General features: G+C 39.1%; 1 protein-coding gene across 5 annotated transcripts in view; it reads right to left on the reverse strand.

Annotated features, from left to right (window-relative positions):
* Positions 1-19,261, reverse strand: part of smap1 (small ArfGAP 1) — a 119,710-nt gene that overhangs the window by 2,845 nt on the left and 97,604 nt on the right. For all 5 annotated transcript variants that reach the window (XM_051915932.1, XM_051915931.1, XM_051915936.1 and 2 more), the window contains 2 exons: positions 6,637-6,862; positions 5,737-6,053 (listed from right to left, as the gene is read on the reverse strand). In XM_051915932.1, coding sequence (XP_051771892.1) covers positions 5,737-6,053; positions 6,637-6,862 — 543 coding nt within the window. The remainder of the gene's footprint in view (positions 1-5,736; positions 6,054-6,636; positions 6,863-19,261) is intronic.

Consider the following 19,261-nt stretch of genomic DNA (forward strand, 5'->3'; position numbering starts at 1 on the left):
CTGTCAGCACGCTAAAAACCTTTTGAACACGTTGCGTTCAGTCTTTAAATTCCTCCCTTTTAAAGCATCCCTTTCAAAAAAAATATAACACCTCAAACAAATTGAGTGGATGGTTGGCATTTACATAATGTTTAAACAATCTTATGTTAATGTTTGCCTAACTGCTTAGCCACTATTCAGCTCAGCCTGACCTGAGGAGCGAAACAGTGAAGTGTGCCAGTACACAGAGGTGAGCCAATCATAACAGAGCTCATTTACATACAGTATATTGCGTAAAATAGTCGTGAAAAACTAAATTAAGTCTATAATTGTGTTTTTGGACTAACTACACAACCATTCCAAAGATTTTTTTAAAGAAATTAATACATTTTTTCAGCAAGGATGTATTAAATTGTTTAAAAGAGTCAGTAAAAACTTTCACATTGTTACAAAAGATTTCTATTTCAAATAAATGCTTCTCTTTTGACATGTTTGACATCGTGTTTCCTTCTGGACCATCACTGAATGTTTGAACCTTTTGTAATACTTGTGTATGAGTCCCTCAGTTGCCCTCAGTATGAAAAGATCGATCTAAAAATCATATAGTCACTGCTGGAAAGGGTTCAAATATGCAAAAGATGCTGGAAAATCAAAGAATTTGCAGGACCTGGAGAATTATTCCGAAGAACGTTGGGCAGTTTAAAGGGCTAGTTCACCCAAAAAATGAAAATTCTGTCATTAATTACCCTCGTGTCGTTCCAAACCCGTATCTTCGGAACACAAATTAAGATATTTTTGATGAAATCCGAGAGTTCTCTGACTCCTCCATAGATAGCAATTTAACCACCACTTTCAAGGTCCAGAAAGGTACTAAAGACATCGTTAAAATAGTCCACATGACTGCAGTGGTTCAACCTTAATTTTATGAAGCGACGAGAATACTTTTTGTGCGCAAAAACAAAACAAAAATAACGACTTTATTCAACAATCTCTTCTCTTCCATGCCAGTCTCCTACGCTGTTGACGTAGTAAACACAGTGCAGCGCTTCCGGGTTATATGTCAGAACGCCGACTTGTTGGCCAGCTCCTGCGTCAGCATTACACGCATACATCATGCTGCTCACGTGAACCGTGTTGGCCAATAATAAGAACCTGGAAGCGCTGAATGTAAACAGTGTAGGAGAATGACACAGAAGAGAAGATATTGTTGAATAAAGTCGTTATTTTTGTTTTGTTTTCACACACAAAACGTCTTCTCGTTTTCATTTTTGGGTGAACTAACCCTTTAAATGCTCAGGACAAACAAGGGAATCATGAACAACCATCACCAAAAAACAAACAAACAAAAAAAAAAAACAGCCATGGATCATCCAGGTAACGACACGCAGTATTATGAATTAAGGGTATGTTAACTTTTCAACGGGGTCATTTACTAAATAAACGGGGACAGTACTAAATAAATGTGGCCTTGATGAGCATAAGACACTTTATAATAACATTAAAAAATCTTACTTTTGAGTGGTAGTGTAGTGTATACGAGCAGACTGAAGGGAATAAATATTGATATAGCACAAAATGGCACTTGAAATATACAGAAACAGTAGCACTTGCCTTTTCCCATACAATCCTGAAATACAAACTACAATGTACATAATTCATGTGCCTCCTATAGGCCTCCTATTCGTTTTTAATTCCAAAGCACTAAACCCCTTCCTGAGGCAGCGAGGGAGGTTATCCATCACCGTGAACTCCTGGAGTGCTCTGATGTCTCACAAGGTGACTAAACTGCTTTAGGCCATGAAGTGTATGACTAGAGTGAGACAGACAAAGAAAAAATGTTTTTAAAAAAATCCTCCCAAAATACTCAGGAGGACCCACTGTAGACCTTGACTTCATTTTGTGCTCAAATGCACAGCAGGACAAATTTGGCCAATCTCGTAATTACACCTGCTTCCTCCTCAACACAATACTGCCTACGCATAGAGAAATAAGTGTGTCGCGAGAATGTGTACGTTTGTAAATACTCCAAGAGCTGTACTGAGGGGAGTGAATATCAAACGCTAATGATTCTTCTCCCTGCGCACTGGCTCTCCTCAGACCTCCTTGGAAAAGAGGGAGACGCTCTGTGTGCTGGGTAACGAAGAAAAACATCTCAAGTCAGATTCATCTTAGAAAAAAAACACTCCTCCCAGGAACCGTGCGGCAAAATTACCCTCACTCCAGAAAACCATTAAGCAAACGCAATTCTTTCCTCAGCCGGTCTCTCAAAATACAAATGTGCTGCTGAAGGCCTATAACTCAGGACGCACACGCTTGCATTGTGGGGAGGGATTTTAATTAAGGCCGTGTGAGTGTAAAGCACGCTGTATTGATTTATGATGTGTAATTAACCTCCCGGAGGCTGAAATCTCGGACTCCCTCCACTCTCAGCCTCATACACAGGGGGTCATGGGCCACGGGAGGCAGGGAGATGATAGAAGTTAAGAGGTCGGAGTCACTGAGCCCTCATCTTTAATGAGCCACATGCAGATGGGAGGTGACAGCAGATTAGATGAGGATTTTAAAAACCCTTATTATGAATCTCTGATTATACGGTGACAGTAACAGAGAGAGACTGAAAGTGACAACTCGCTTTCCATCTAAAATGGTTTTGAAAACGTGAACGATCTGATCTGAATAAAAGGAAAGCTTTGTGGATACTGGGAGATGCATTGTAGGAATCAAATATGATGAATGGAAACAGCTTCAGATATAGATGTTCTCTCTATAAAAAGCAGATACTGATCCACTGCAGCCAGTGCGTCAATGACTCATGGCAGATTCTGAGAGGGTTGGTTAAAAATACACACCCAGAAGAACATTATGAACCTAACTTGAAGCTCTTGACCATCGGTATGACATTTTTCATGTCTCCTTTTTTCACCTACAACATATTTTTGGTTCTGCTTATCTCATGATATGATTGCATTTATCATTTGTTTGCCAGCTTTTTGAATGCTTCCTCCACAATGGGTTCCTGTACCTGGCAAAAATGACATCTTTCCATCTTGCAATGTAGCTAACTAGCTGTTATCTGCTTTCAACAAACTTGCAACTTGACAGATCTACCAATCCAAACTCAAAAGTATAACTAGTTTCGTAATTTAAAAAAAATAAAAAAAAAAAATAAATAAAAAACGCAGAAAGAGAGATGATGACACACAATACAAAAGAGCTCAAAAGAATATCACTTGAATGAAGGTTTATGACTAGGCAAGCACTTTAGGACCCACGTTAATATTAGAAAAGCTTTCCAGAGCTGGAAAGGGCTAAGCGGGAAGGCCTGAAAATAGACGCAGAGGCTGCTTTGATTCCACTTCACATGTGAGTAACACGGTTTTGATTGTCTGGAGCTGCTGTGCTGTTGGCGTCTAACAACGAACACATGTTTGTATTTACACTTGTGTACTGTTCGTTCATTTTTTGTGCTTCCTTGTCGTTTGTTCATCATCAGCGCTTTATTTTTCGTGAAGCATTTTGTTGCACGTCAGCTGTGATAAACAGACCCCCACTCTCGTATTTCGTGTGTAACAGAGGCCAGATAGTGAGAGTTGTGCAGGTAAACCACTGCACACTAACAATCACTAGAGAATGCGGTGTTTAGCGTCATTGTTAGTGCACTAGCCTTGCCTGCCAGCAGCGATTGGGCCGGCATTTGGATTGGAGGGTGCGTTTTGGAGGCGGAGCAATGAAGAGAGGCGTGGGTTTGTTTGGGTTGATTTCAAATATCAACAATGTCCAACAGCGTTGTTGAAAAAATACATGGATGTTTCTGAAGTGCAGGCCACTCCCTAAAACTTTTTTTTTGTTTTTTTTTTGCTATTTACAGGCTAAAAGCTCCTTGTGCTTTACAAATACAAATGATCTAATTTAGCTTGAAGAGAAAGTAATTTATCAACATCTTGTGTCATTTCCTGTGTATTACAACAGGCATTAATTTCTCAAATTAATCAAATTTCTTATTTGACTACAATAATCTTTATTCTTTAAAAGTTCTGCATTAAACTTCCAATAGTCTTTTCTAAAGGTATGTTTTATTGTATGACTTGAACGTAAAATTGGTCTAGCTGTTCAGGCAGGGTGACAGTAGAGCTGGTTACGTCTGAAGTGCTCTTATAGTCTGTGATGTGTTGCAGGCCTTGCCACATCCACCTAGCATCAGTAAAAGCTCTCAATTTTCTCTCTATACTGCCTTTTAGCCTACTTGATGGTATTCCTTAGTTTGTACTTTGCTGCTATGTACTCCTCTGTGTTTCCTGATTTAAATGCAAGACATCGAGCACGCAGCATCAGGCACTCCTGACTGTTATCCACGGCTTTTGGTTAGGAAACCAATAACAGAAGGCGAGTATAGAAAGTGGATGAACGACCGAGTGCTATCGGGATCACGTGTGCACCATACACCAATAGCGGCATCAGCAGGAAGGGGAAAGGCGTGCGGTGGTTGTATATGCGCACACGTTGCCACTTCTTCACATACAGCACAGAGGTCAATTACTATGGTTTTTAATGTGCTTTATAAATAAATTTTGATTTGATTTTAATTTGATCTCTGTAACACCAAAGGGCTATAAACAAGGGGTGTCAAACTCATTTTAGGTTGAGGGCCGGATGGGAAAAAAAATAAATAAAAAAAAATAAAATAAAAATGTAACCATGTGCAAGCCGAATTACCTTTTTTAAACCTTAGTGCGCTGACAATTAGTCTACATTGATACTGACCATGTAAACTACAAATTAATTTGAAAGAAAACTAGAAAAACACTGCTCTGTGAAAACTGCATTTTTACAGTAAAAACTTATTTTATGTTTTTTTTTTATTAGGGATGCCCCGATTATTTTTTATGGCTGATTTTGATTTTTTTTTTTTTTTTTTTTTTTTTTTTTTTTTACACATTGGCCGATTCCGATAATGATTTTTTTTTAAACCAACTTTATTTGTTGTTTATTTGCTCTATAACAGGCCAAACTGGCCTTAAACATTTGAAATTAGAGGCAATTTAATCATGATGCAAACAAAGATGCTATACACATGCAGCATGCCATGAACATTTGGTTTTTATTTAAATTAGACTGTATAATTTCAAGATTTAAAGCAAAAACAGAATGATCTGACTTTTGTTTTGTGAAATTATGCTGTAATTATGCTATAAGACACACCTGTACGAAACAAAAACAGCAGACGGACTGAATTAAAATGCAAATTCACTCTCTGACAGTAGATTTACCTTGGGGCATTACCTTGGTTTCCACTGTACACAAAGCAGTGCTGCATTGTCTACGGAGGTATGAGGAAAAGAAAATCCCTTTAAAACTATTCTGAAGACAGTTCCCTCCAGAGATACAATCATATAAATCCCCACCCCCAATTCAATATTTATATATTTCTTCCTATATTTTGGGCATCACAGTGAGCTTGCTGTGTCTGGTGTAGTATTTGCTCGGCTGTGTTCTCTTCAGCGTGTCTCGTCCCTGCTCACTTTATATGTATCTTGGAGCCGCTGCTGTGACACTGTACAAACGCTTCCAGTGTGAATACTCGCGCGTCTCTGCAGCTGCAGTGACGATGTAGTTACGTGCTCACGCGCCGCTCAAGCTTGTAGTGTGAAACGGGCGTTAGAGCTATCACAGAGACAGGTGTGATTTCATAAGACACTTTTTTCAGTGACTGTAGGGACATTTTATATGTGGTAAACTGCTTACAGCACCATAACATACCTGTGCCATATTCCACTGTCCTTGCTGACCTGGCTGCATGGCATACATGTTTTGAGGGGGCACCATGCCCTGAGGTCCCATCATGCCTGGAGCCAAGCCCATCACCCCTGGCTGTGCGTTTCCCATGAAACCGTTAGGCATCGTCATACCAACCATCATGCCGGTATTCTGGCCCATCATAGCGCCACCCTGGCCCATGACAGCCCCCATCATGGTAGTGGGCGGCATGGCTCCTCCCATCCCTGGGAAAGCCTGGAAGTTCCCCTGTGGCTGCGCGGGGAACTGCATCTGAGACGGGCCCATGAACATCGCAGTCGCTGTGGGAGCAGAATTGCACAAAGGTACACAAATAAGAAGATTTACAGACAACGACATGTTCAATATGTTCAAAGAGACAAAAACAGAAGCAGACCAGAGGACATGGACACACAAAGCATCACAGACAGAGGAGAGCGATCAATATCTGTGCTAATGTGTGCAGTTTCTTGCCCCGAGCACAGAGGAAATGGATCTTTGAGACAGGAGAGGTATGCAGGATGAAAGGGGACCTATAAAGCGTCCTGATGGTGGAGAATTGGCAGCGCCTTCATTTGGAGCAACTGAGGTTTTGGGAAATGTCTTCTTTGAAGAGCAGGGCAGGAGAAGCAGGCAGCTTTAAACCACGTTCAGCAGTATCAGAGTGCTGAGACACGCAGTGCTTGAATTATTGATACCCCCATTAAAGCAGGGCTTCTCAAGAACCTCGCTTGCTTTCTCTTTCTCTCAAACACACACATTCCCACAGCACCATTAGAAATGGACTCTGAACACATAGCACCATTTATAGATCTCCATTTTCTCGCTCAGATCGCTCATTCTCTGAGGAATAAGAAAGTGGGACTCTGGGGGGGATGGATGTACCTTGTGCAGGCTGTTGTGGGACGGTGCTGGAGCCATACAGGGAGAGAATAGAGTCCTTGGAGAGAGGTTTCTTGGCCGAGTCCTCTGCTTTGCTGCTCCCGCTGGTTTCGCTGAACAGGTCCAGATCTCCCTGTGCTGGAGCAGAACTTCCTGTGGCCGTAGCACCTGCCACAGCCCCTCCGGCGGAGCTGGCTTGAGCGCTCCCAGCTGCCTTACTGGAACTGACCTGCGGAGCACAGGAGACGGTTCACTGAAAGCCACACACTCTCAACACCTGCTAATACACTCTCAAACAACCATTTTCTGAAATATCAATAAACTCATTAGCAAGCACACACGCATGGATATATCTGCGGGCCTTAAAATCATGAGCCAAATGAGGTATCTCAACAGGCTTTCCAGTCTAAATGGTGGGAAACCTGTGCCAAATCAAATGGATACAGCTCCAAACATCCACAGAAGAAAAAGAGAAAAGTACCAAAAAGTTATTATATTCATGTTCATGTTAAATGACATATTTTGTATAAATAAATTAAAAATAAAAGATTAATCCCAGGTTTCACAGACAAGACTTAAGCCTATTCCCAGACTAAAATGCATGTTTGAGCTTTTTGTTTTAACTGAAAGCAACTTGCACTGACATATCTTAAAATACATCAATGCCATTGTTTTGTCTCAAGATGCACACCAGTGATGTTTTTTTTCTAAGGCACGTTTATAAAAGCTACTTAAATGTCCTAATTGAAATAAGGCATAATCCTGGCTTAATCTAAGCCCTGTCTGTGAAACCCGTGCTGGCAAAATGAGTCGCAATGAGCAAATGATCAAAAATGCATTATTGTTATTTCACATTTATTCACATTCGCTATTAAAAAAAAACCTTAAAAATGTATGATTTGTTGGAATCTGATAAAAAAATGACTGAGGTACACCTGTTTGAAGTCGATAGAGTCAGCAAAGTCAATTATGAGAAAATTTTGAGTTTTCTGAAGGTTCCAAAACAAAATCACCTAGCAACCAAACCTTAAAATTCCTGGTAATAAACGCCAAATTTGGCACAAACCAAGTCAAAACCAATATCTATAGGAAGAAATATATATTCAACTTTTTTCTTCCATAATGAAACAGCCTATTATATATCACACGGATCTAATATAATTTTACACATCAGAAGTTTTTCCCCAGCAGTTAACCATACGTTAAGACATAACAGATAATGTTTGCGTGAATAATCGCCAAGACAGATTTTTTTTTAAATACTGTAATTCTGTGTATATCGGGATCGCACGCTGTCTGAGGCGTCTTTGCGTGCGCGCTTCGGATCTTTCAGTCAGCGTGAGTAAGATTGTTTTGTCTACATCAGCATGAGTTTGAAAATTATATTTCATTGGTTCAGACTCATGCCATCGAGAATTCGCTATGAATACTCACAAAGTTGGAATGCTGCGCTTTACAACACCACCAAACTTGTGCTGAGGGAAGCACCAGTGGCCGAGAAGCGAGCGGAGGAAAACTGCATTTTTCATGGAAGAACGAAAGGTACTCCTCTCAGAAAACGTACAAATAAAGATACTTTTAGATGTTTAAATGCTATTTGGAGCATTGGAATTGCTAGAGGAGGGCTTAATGAACTCATTTTTGTGAAAACATCAAATTTGACCAAAATTGACATTTTTCACTTGTTTTGCCTGTAGCTCGAAATTAGCCTGTGCGCATTCCAACTCATTTTGACAGTACGGGTCACGTATATACATATATTGATATTCAATAAAAATTATGAAATTTTTTGAAAGAGTGATATTAAAATATTAGTGGGTTCTAGAGGGGTTTTGAGTACTTGTCAGCAACAGTCATGACAGTCCTGCAAACCAGCTGAGATCAAAACTGGATTATGTTTCTGCCACAGTACCAGAAAAGGTGTGGTCACATTAGCAAAAATTTGCAGTCAAAAAGGTTCATTCTAAATAGTGTAGCAATGTATGAAGCACAGCTCACACAGAAGTCACTTTCAAACCAAGCAGCTTTCTGTAGAAATCTTTCGCTCAAATATGAAATTCTCAATTATGTGGATTCCTATTGAAATGCCAGCATTTTGCCTGCAAAAATTCGCTGAACAATGGTTCTTAAGAAACCAAAAGAGAGAATCAAAAAACAGTGCAAATGGCAATAATCAAATCAAAGTTGGTTAAAAATATCCATCCTGTATAAACTCATAGGAGAGAAGACACTAATACACACAAAAAGATGAAAGAAAGGCTTCATCATCTTCAAGCAGAGAAATGACATTAATTAGACTGCAGCTGTGATGAATGAATAGCTCAGGAATAGGAGACACAATTCACCGTTTACACAAAGTTACAGCACACACAAATAGCAGAAGATGGAGGAGACAATCAGTAAGAGGCAGTTTGTGTTCAGTCAAAGCACCTGCATCCTTTTACTCAATTACAGTCGTGTGATGCTAGACTAGCAGCCACAAAGCTGCAGATGGTATAGCTGATGCCATGGTTACCCTCCAAAAAGCAAGTCTGTCAATATGAAACTAAGGGAAAGTTCTAGGCCTAAATCATAGTTCGTATTTCCAGGAAAGTCAGCATGCTGACAAATAACTTACTGACTCTGGTGGCACATGGCTGAAGAAACTCAACAGTGGCCCAAGGTCATGTTCAGTGATGTGCGAGACCTGGGTGAGCCTTGCTGAGATTTGGCTCAGGCTCCATTCCATTCCTGATTAAGAACCAGGAGGGCATCACACCATTATATGCAGGTCTGAGTTACGCTACACTGGCAACACACCATGCTACATATTAGCCATGCCAGGTGGACTTCATGAAACCTAGTGTCTTTGTGTTTTGGCTTCAAGGGCATTTATATGCTTGTGATAAATGTAACATATGTTACATCAAAAGATTTATACAAATATACACAATTTTGTTAGTGCAAATGCACTACCATTCAAAAGTTTGGGTTCTGAACGTTTTTAAAATACTTTTATTGAAAAGGAATTAATACTTTTACTCAGAAAGAATGCATTAAATTGATCGTAAAGACATTTATAATGTTACAAAACATTTCTATTTCAAATAAATGCTATTCTTTTGAATTTTCTGTTGATCAAAGAATACTAAAAAATAATTAAATCACAGTTTCAACAAAAATATTAAGCAGCAACTGTTTTTAACATGGATAATAATAAGAAATGTTTCTTGAGCACCAAATCAGCATTAGAATGATTTCTGAAGGATCATGTGACACTGAAGACTAGTGGTTCAACGGATCACAAAACTCACGGTTCAGATCATATAGTTTTTGAGTCACGAATCGGAAAATTTTTCAGCAAGAAAGCAAGAAAGTGGAATCAAGTACCAAATTAAATTCTCTTTTGCTGCTTCTAGCGCTGGGAATGATTTAAAATCTATTGAATTTGTAAATTGGAAGGACAAAACACGTGCAAATTATAAACTTCAACTCTATGGCGGTTAAACTTGTAATTAATCCGCGAATCACATGCGTGCCGAATCGTGGGGCTGGTCCAGACGGATCATGGGTCAACTACGATCCATTTAACCCCTACTGAAGACTGGAGTAATGATGCTGAAAATTCAGCTTCAGAATAAATAACATTTAAAAATATATTAAATTAGAAAATGTATTTATTTTTAATTACTAATATTTCATAATATCACTGTTTATAATGAATTTTGATCAAATCAATGCAGCCTTGTGAGCATAAAAGACTTGAGACTCTCTAAAAACAAGTTAAAGGAAAGAAACTCAACTGCCAAACGATTTCACAGGGTCTTTTAAGCACTAGAGCTAATTATAACATTTCACCCTCCATAGAGAGAGAAAGAGAAAAGCAGAGAGAGGGAGTGAAAACAGAGGGGAGAACGTGCCACATCATTTGAATTCAAATCGAGCGAAAACAAATAGATATGTGTATCAATCGATTTTCCCCACAAAAATCATCCCACTCTAGTATCATTAAGTAGCAAACATGCTTACTCAGATGGCAGATATCGAACAGGCCATTCTCTTAAGTTCACTGCTGAAGTACGTGCCTGACATGAGCTCATAAATAAAACTAAACGAAAAGAGCGTGATTCAGAGACCGTCTCCGCTCTCCTGCTGTCCATCCATCAGTGTCCCTGAGCTCCGGATCATGGAAATGTTCCACAGTAATTAGAGACAAAAAGACAGGGTTGGGAGGACGGGGTGGAGGTTGGCAGGGACACATGCGGACCCTCTCTTCCCATTTAGATGGGTCGACGATACACAGCTCTGCGCTTAGGTATGCAGGAGTAACACCTCCAGCTGCTGCTGCGCCAGTCGCCACATCTGATAAGAACCGAGCAGAGCTGAACACAGGTGAACAGCACCGCGGCATGATAAGCCAAACACCGCCTCGCAGATCTGATACGCAAACCCCTCGGCTGATTAACCTGTGAAGGCTGACGCTAACAAATGCGTGCTACAGCCTATAATGGGTTTATGCATTGATATGCACGAGAGAAAGAGACATAGAACAAAGAAATCACACAAACTCTTGACAGCTAGTCTCAAGACCCCAGCAACAAGCAAGAACATACATACTTGGCAGGAGTGTGCCTTTTTTCAGGCCACATTATGAAAAAGAGATGACATAAGCCCTTTTCTCTATTTGTAATATGAGTGACATTTGAAGGGATCCATCGGGGGGGGTCCACAGAGGGACACAGGAAATGCTATTAGAATTAAAAATAGATGAGGAGTGGGAGGCCAGGAGACCTACACTCCAGTATTCAGAGAGAGGAGCAGATATTTTCTCCACACAACACATATTAACACTATAGGGCTGTGTCACTATAATATTGCATTAATAGAACAAGCAACAGAATGAAGAACAAATGATAGATGGACTGAACAATAGAATGAAAGACAGAATCATCAATAGCTAGAATATAGATAGAACGATAGACAGAACAATAGGAGGTTCAACAGAATGATAGAATAAACAACAGAACATTAGATAGGTTGAACAAACGACAGAACGCTAGATAGGTAGCATGAACGATAGAACGTTAGACAGAACAAATGACAATGATAGATAAAACAAATGACAGAATGATAGAAAGAAAAATGTAAGAAGGGTAGAATGAACGACAGAATGTTAGATAGGTAGAGTGAACGACAGGACTTTAGAACAAATGACAGAACGAAACATATATTTAGAACAACAGAACAACAGATAGAACAGAACGATAGAACAAACGATAAAACGAACGATAGATATATAGATAGATAGACAGAACAGGTAGAATGAACCACAGAACATTAGATAAATACAATGAATGACAGAACAACAGATAGAACGAAAGAACGAGATAGGTAGAAAGAACGTTAGATACAATGAATGACAGAAGGACAGATAGAACGAAAGAACGATAGATAGGTAGAACGAACAGAACATTAGATAGATACAATGAATGACAGAACGATAGATAGAACGAAAGAACGAGAGATAGGTAGAAAGAACAACAGAACGTTAGATAGATACAATGAATGACAGAACGATAGAACGAAAGGACGATAGATAGGTAGAACGAACAACAGAACGTTAGACACAATGAATGACAGAACGATAAATAGAATGAAAGAACGATAGATAGGTAGAACGAACGTTAGATTCAATGAATGACAGAACAATAGATAGAACGAAAGAACGAGAGATAGGTAGAACGAACAACAGAATGTTAGCTACAATGAATGACAGAACGTTAGGTAGAATGAATGTCAGAACATAGAACGATAGAACATCAGAATGATAGACAGGATGATGGAATGATAGATAGAACAGACAGAGAAATCTATTGTATGGGCAAAAAAATGATCAAAACATATTTTTTAATGGTCGTGAAGGCCGTTTTTCATCAAATATACCATCTACTCTTTAGAGTGGTCTCTACTCTCCGATTCTTGTGTTTGCCGCCATTTTAATGGCAGTCCAATTAAATCATTGTACTGCACTGCAATGTATTGAATAGTGACATACTGTGCATTAAACGAAAAAAACTAAGATTTCTTCTCATTCACCAATAATCAGTGTGGCACCATAACCATGAATATTTGATCTTTCCCACCTCCACATTAGCACAAAAACACCCGCGCCATACAAACACAGTGCAGCCTGTATTTCACTGTGACATTCACAGAGCACCATGCATATTCCAGGTCTATCCACCCCCAAACACAATTCACTCGCTCACTCATACCCACTGAGAGAGAGGAAGAGATTTTATGTGCAACAGAGTAGGCTTTGTCTGATTAGCAGCCCCACACAGATAATTAGCACTCTGGTGGTGCTGTGGGCTGGGCTAATCCACTTTTCCCCACAGTCCCCTTCTGCTTGGGAAACCAGAAAAACCAGAGCACAAAAAAAGAAAAAAAGAAAAAGAAAAAGAAGAAACAAAAGAACAGAAGTGCCCCAAAATCACAAATGTGTTAGGTTGGATTTGGTGAAGATGGCTGTTTGCAGCAGTGGGTGCAGACTGGGTATATGCCAGATCAGAGTCTGGCAGTGCCACTCTGCCAAGGTCCCACTGCAACTCAGAGCCTGAGGATCAGTCAGCAGGAAAGAGCGGATGAGACAAGAGACCATCTGGGGAATACAAAGACACGTAATCAACAACATAAAGGGGAAAAATAAACGAACAGTTAAGGCACGTTCACACCAAATCTGATGTGCCTATTATTACTATTCGCACCAAAAAATTTGCAAAACTAATTCTTCAAGGACAAGAATATTCCTTTGGATGGGTTTGAAAGTACTTATAAAGTTTCCTGCCAATTTTCTTACAAACAATAGTCCCATTAGCCCCAAGCCGCTGAGATGTTCTGGTTGTATTGCGTTCATGACCTCCACTGGTCCAACAGACATTGTGAAGAAGAGTGTCCCTGCAGTGCTGCTCTGGGATCAGTTAACTGTGTTAGCAGTGGTTACAGATAGAAGATAGAGAAATCTGAGCCTGCATTAGCACTCTGACCTATATGCTTCCAGTCAGCCTTCTGTAATGTATCCACTGCCTCACTTTGGTCGTGATCGATACTCAGATGGTACAGACTTCAGTTATAGTGCCATTAAGTACAGGTAATATTCCCACATATAAACAGCATGATTTCACCTTCTCCTCTACACATGACCAAAAATACCTCAAGTATTAAAGGCCACTATTGCGTTAATTTAACATTTCAATAGGTAAAGGATTCCTGTGATTATATTCAATTTTATGGCTGGTACCTGCTAAAAATGGCTGTTGCTGATATCACATTGATTAATTTGCATAGGAAAAAAATAACATATATACATATGCACCACAAAGAGATACATTCCAGCTAATAATATTTTCAGCTATGTTTTCCACTGACAAACCTGGCTGAGAATAAAGCCACTCTGACCATAGCCATAACATTCAACACCCTGCTTACATACACAAGGACGTTCTGGCTCAAGAATACCTTTAAGAAAATGAGCTGCCCTGGAAAAGCAAGAACACGCATACATACACACACTGTATATGTGAAAAAAGCAAGACCAATTAAGGCTAGCGTACCCCGTCTGGTAAAGAGAAAATTAATACACTTGACGCTTTACTGTCCCTGAATCCTAAAATATGCATAAGTGTTCTTTAAATATCCCAACAATTTGCATGTGGTCACAAGCGTCAGCCTCACCTTTTCCTGAGACGTGTGAGTGGACTGGTTGTGTTTCCAAGCTCTCTTGCTTTAAGGCAGTGCTGGTAACATGCGTACATTTGCATTGTGCAGGACTGGAGCATGAAATAAGTTAATCCTCCATTGCCGCGGTTCCTCGAGCAGTCCTAGCAAGGCTCTTCGTGAGAACCAACCATTCATGCACGTCTGTAATGTTGTCTATGACCTTGGGAGAGGGTTTCATGAGTAGGACAAGCATGAGACCAATGGATGCTGGTTAGCATGGCCTCATTAGTACCTGCTAGTAAATAACCTAACTCAGTGTTTCCCAACCTTTTCCTGCCACGTCACGTTTTTTGATAAGTAAAAAAATTCCAAGGCACACCACTATGCACTAAAACAACAAAATTGCACAAACATGCATTGCTTCAAATGGCATATAAAATCTGGATATTATAATAAAAGTAGTACTCACAATCAATGAGAAACTTAAGGTTATGTCATGTATGAACACAATAAGGTCATATTTATGTAGCTATACTGTATGATGTTGTTAGTGATGATATAAAACAACAAATTTACATATCTTCGCTGTCGGGCAGAAGCCTCATATTTTTTTAATAATTAAACAACGTGTAATCAAAGTTGATGTTGCGGTTTTATATATGCCAAACACGTGCATGTGCCATTATAATATTAACATTTTATGAAAATCAAGCTCAGACGGAGTTGTGAAGTTTTTGTCACTGGAATAGCCGACAGATCAGTAAGTGCATCGCATTATGTTTTCATCAACTTACAGGTTATAAAGTTTATTGTAGCTATATGGGCACTTGAATACATTTAGACAAAATCTCATTATATAATAGATAAAGAGGGATATTTAAAACAGTAGCATATTAGCTACAACTAGAAGGGAGATATCACTTCTCTGCTCTTCAAATAGCTAAAACATTAGCCTTAAAGTGTTTTTTAAGGAAAAAAAAAAAAAAGCTGTACTTTTTTTTTTTTCTCTCCAAACATCAGTTCTTTATGTAACTTTGCATTGCAAACAAGCAGAGATCTATCTGCAAACTGCGTGCAGCACTTCATTTTCGATAGAGGTGGGGCGGAGTTATGAGGTTTGACTGACAGTTTGAGGATTCAATGGAGTTACGAGTTTTTGTCACAAGTCCTTTTCATTGGTTAAATATTTGTAAAACCCATATACAGGCGTAAATGGCATTGCTTTTAAAAAATAAAATAAAACAAAATGGACAAAATATAGAGATACGAGGTTTCCGCCTGACAGCCATGATATGTGACCCTTGCTGGCATTATTTTGAGTTACAGGCAAAAAAAAAAAAAATTAGTTAAAATTAGTCAAAATTTTCACAAAAATGAGTTCATTAAGCCCTCTTCTAGTGATCCCAATGCTCCAAATAGTAATAAATCATCTAAAATTATCTTTATTTGTACGTTTTCTGAGATGATTACATTTTTCTCTGCTCGCTTCAGGACGACTGCTCCTTCTCACCACATGTTGTAGGCCTATCGTTGCAAAACATAGCATTTCAGCTTTGTGAATATTCATAGCAAATTCTCGATGACAAGAATCCGAACCAGTGAATGTGATTTTTAAACCCATGCTGATGAAAACAAAACGATCGCGCAGACTGACTTTTCCAAAGCGCGTGCATAAGACACGTCTCTCCGAGAGCGTGTGATCTCCACATACACAGAATTACGATATTGCAAAATAGCTGTCTTGGTGAGTGATTACGCAAACATAATCTGTTTTGTCTTAAATGAACATCTGGTTAACGGTTGGGGGGAAAAATCTGATGTGTAACATTATATTAGATCCGTGCATTATAGTAGGTCTTAATAATATAGGTCTGTCTCAATGTTAATCAAACAATAAAAGAAAAGACAGAATCGCTTGCTGCTCTTGACTGCACTACTGTTTATTTGCATCTTTGTTCTTATTTTTAATAACAAAGATAAAATAAAAATAGCCATATTGTGATTATTAATATAATGATTATTACGAAAAGAACTGGAGGAAAAGATGCTAGGTGATTTTGCTTGGGAATCTTCAGAAATCTTTAACCCCATTTTTCTCAAAATCATCTCTGCTATCATTTTGAAGGTATTTTAATGGAAAATGTGAAAATAAAAACTCATTTTTGAAAATTTGCGCATTTCGACTCATTTTGCCAGCACGGGTCACATATATTCTTAACTGTATAGCATTTGGTAATTTTCCATGGCACACTATTGTGCCACGGCACAGTAGTTGGGAAACACTGACCTAACTAAACCATCTGGCAAAAAGCACTTTTCTCCATAATAGATAGCTTTTTTCAGGTACATTAGACCTCCATGTACCCTTTGACTTGCAGAAGTTTGTGTGTTCTAATCAGATGCAGAGAATCGAGGCATATAGAAGTACATGTTGATTAGACTAACAACAGGGCCAAACATGGGACTAGAGTGGAAACAGCAGCCTTTGGATTGCAGAATACCATAATTTTAACCCTCCATACCCAAACACAGGCGCATTCTGCCACCAGTGGCAGTAATAGCCCTCAAACCACATGATACGTCTGCCAGTGAGTCACTTCCCAGACAGCCGACATTAAAATACAACACTGCCAATCAGAATGGCAATGCAAAATCTACAACACAGCCCCAAGAACAGAATTTTAAAGCACACTGCATAAAATAATAATAATAAAACATTAATCTAAATCCTAAAATATGCATAAAGTGTTCTTTATATAGGGTATATACATGCAGCACACCAGAAAGCCAGATTTAAAACCTAGATAAAGCTGCCACCTTCTAGCACACCGGCCACCGCAGAGCCTTTTCTCTTTGTAGAGGTGTACAAACTGAACTAGCTCAGCTTTCATTAGGAATAAGTCCTACTGAGAGACCATCTGTGCTTAAAACATGCAAACGAAACACTGAGACTGCCTACGCTGGAGCTCACTAGTTTGAGTAGATACAGCGTACATACATTCATGTGCTCCGAGGGACGAGTATGGTTTTCCACTGTGCTGTATGCATGTAGCGCTGAATGTGTGGTGCATGGCAGGCCCATATGTTGAACGTGAGGGCTCACGAAGCGCAAAAGAACATGAGCGGATCAATAGCTGCGCTCTTAAAGGGACGGCGGTGGGTTTTTCTGATGAGTTGTGCCTCTTAAACAGCTGAATGATTCATTAGTGAGTCAGCACGCTATACATCCTGTGTGCAGCAGATTCTGGGGCGAGACTAGTGCACGAAAACAGCTGACAGATGGTACTAAGCAAAATTACTAAAGTAAAGCAAACCTTTCTGCAATTACATGACCTAGTCTAGTACTCTGCATCAATGAAAGAGCAGGAAGAGGTTTAGAGAATTCAAATAACCCTGTGATGCATCAGAATCCTCATTTTAAGAGGATAATAAGCAAATACTAAGAGGATCATTTGCAAGATATGGAAGTGGAAGTGTGATTTTTTGGTCAAATCATGTCACGGAAGGGACATATGGTCCCATATTAGTTAACATCATATACACTGTAAAAAAATGATAAACAGATTATTGGAGTACGTTTTACAAGAAAATACTATTACAGTCTTTCTACTTCAAAAATTCACAGTTAATTTAATGTGTTACTTGCCATTTCTTTGTAGGTATTTGTGAAATTTACTAGCAATTTTTGAGTGAAATTTGTTTAAAAATATAGTAGACATTTTTTACTTCATCTGTATCTATTAAAATTGGATTTAAAAGGAACAAAAGAAGATATTTGTTAATCGGACATTTGATAGCCATAGTATTTTTTTATGGAAGTCAATGGCTACTTGTTTGATTACCAACATTCTTTAAAATATCTTTTTTTTTGTGTTCAAAAGAAGAAAGAAACTTATACAGGTTTGTAACAACTTGAGGGTGAGTAAGTGATGACAACATTTTCATTTTTGGGTGAACTATCCCTTTAAATTGTTTATGCTCATTTACACCATTTTTACATTTTAGCTGGCCGTTTCCAACATCTAACACTCAATCGCTTAAATTTTTCATACTGTACATTACCATGTTGTGAAGTCTAAATTCAATTGTAGCGTATTTCATTATTTATTTAGAAAACAAACAAACAAAAAACAGTATGTAATCTTAAAACTGGCTATTTTAATACCAGTTATTGGCCATAACTACCATAATTACCTGCATTTTCTTTTTACCTATTTTATATGAGTGCAATCCCTAGCTCACGGTACACAAATTACATCAAAATCCCGCATCAAAAGTCACATGTAAACACCTCAGTTTGACAAACTCCAAACAACAGTGACAAACATCATGTGTTTAATATGCGAACAGCAAATGATCATGATGCAAATGAGCAAGGACGTTTTGCCACACAACACTCACAAAATGTTGATGTTGATATTCTCACAGCCCTTATGTGCGCAGACAGCTTGATTAGGGAGCTGCAGAGAAACAGGATGGTCAAGATGTCAATAATGGGGAGGGATTTGTTGCTAACGGAGCATTATGGGATACCAGAACCGGCTAGCAGTTGTGCAGTCACACAGAAGCTGCAGGGAGGGGGAAGTCCTGCGGAGGAGACTGTGTGTGTGTATGTCTCAGGGGGTGATATAAAAGCTGGCAGTAGATGAGATGTGAAAAGAGGAAGTGTGAGGACAGATTAACATGCACCGGCTGGAGTCACACTGAAGGAATGGAGAATACGGAAGCCTGGCGGTTTCTCATCAAAGGCTCCAACTGTCTCTCGAGCTCTCATCCTTCTTTCCCCTTAGGCTTAAGAAGAACTGGGAGTGCCTTGATTCAGGCCCTAATGCTAATCAATCAGAAATCTCCTGCTAGTCGGCTGCTTGTTTTCACATGCTGTCGCTTGGTTTCAAGGCAGGGAAAAAGAGAAATCAAATGCATTCCCTTA

The sequence above is a fragment of the Ctenopharyngodon idella genome, chromosome 13 (genome assembly GCF_019924925.1).
Source record: "Ctenopharyngodon idella isolate HZGC_01 chromosome 13, HZGC01, whole genome shotgun sequence".
Taxonomy (NCBI): Eukaryota; Metazoa; Chordata; class Actinopteri; order Cypriniformes; family Xenocyprididae; genus Ctenopharyngodon; species Ctenopharyngodon idella.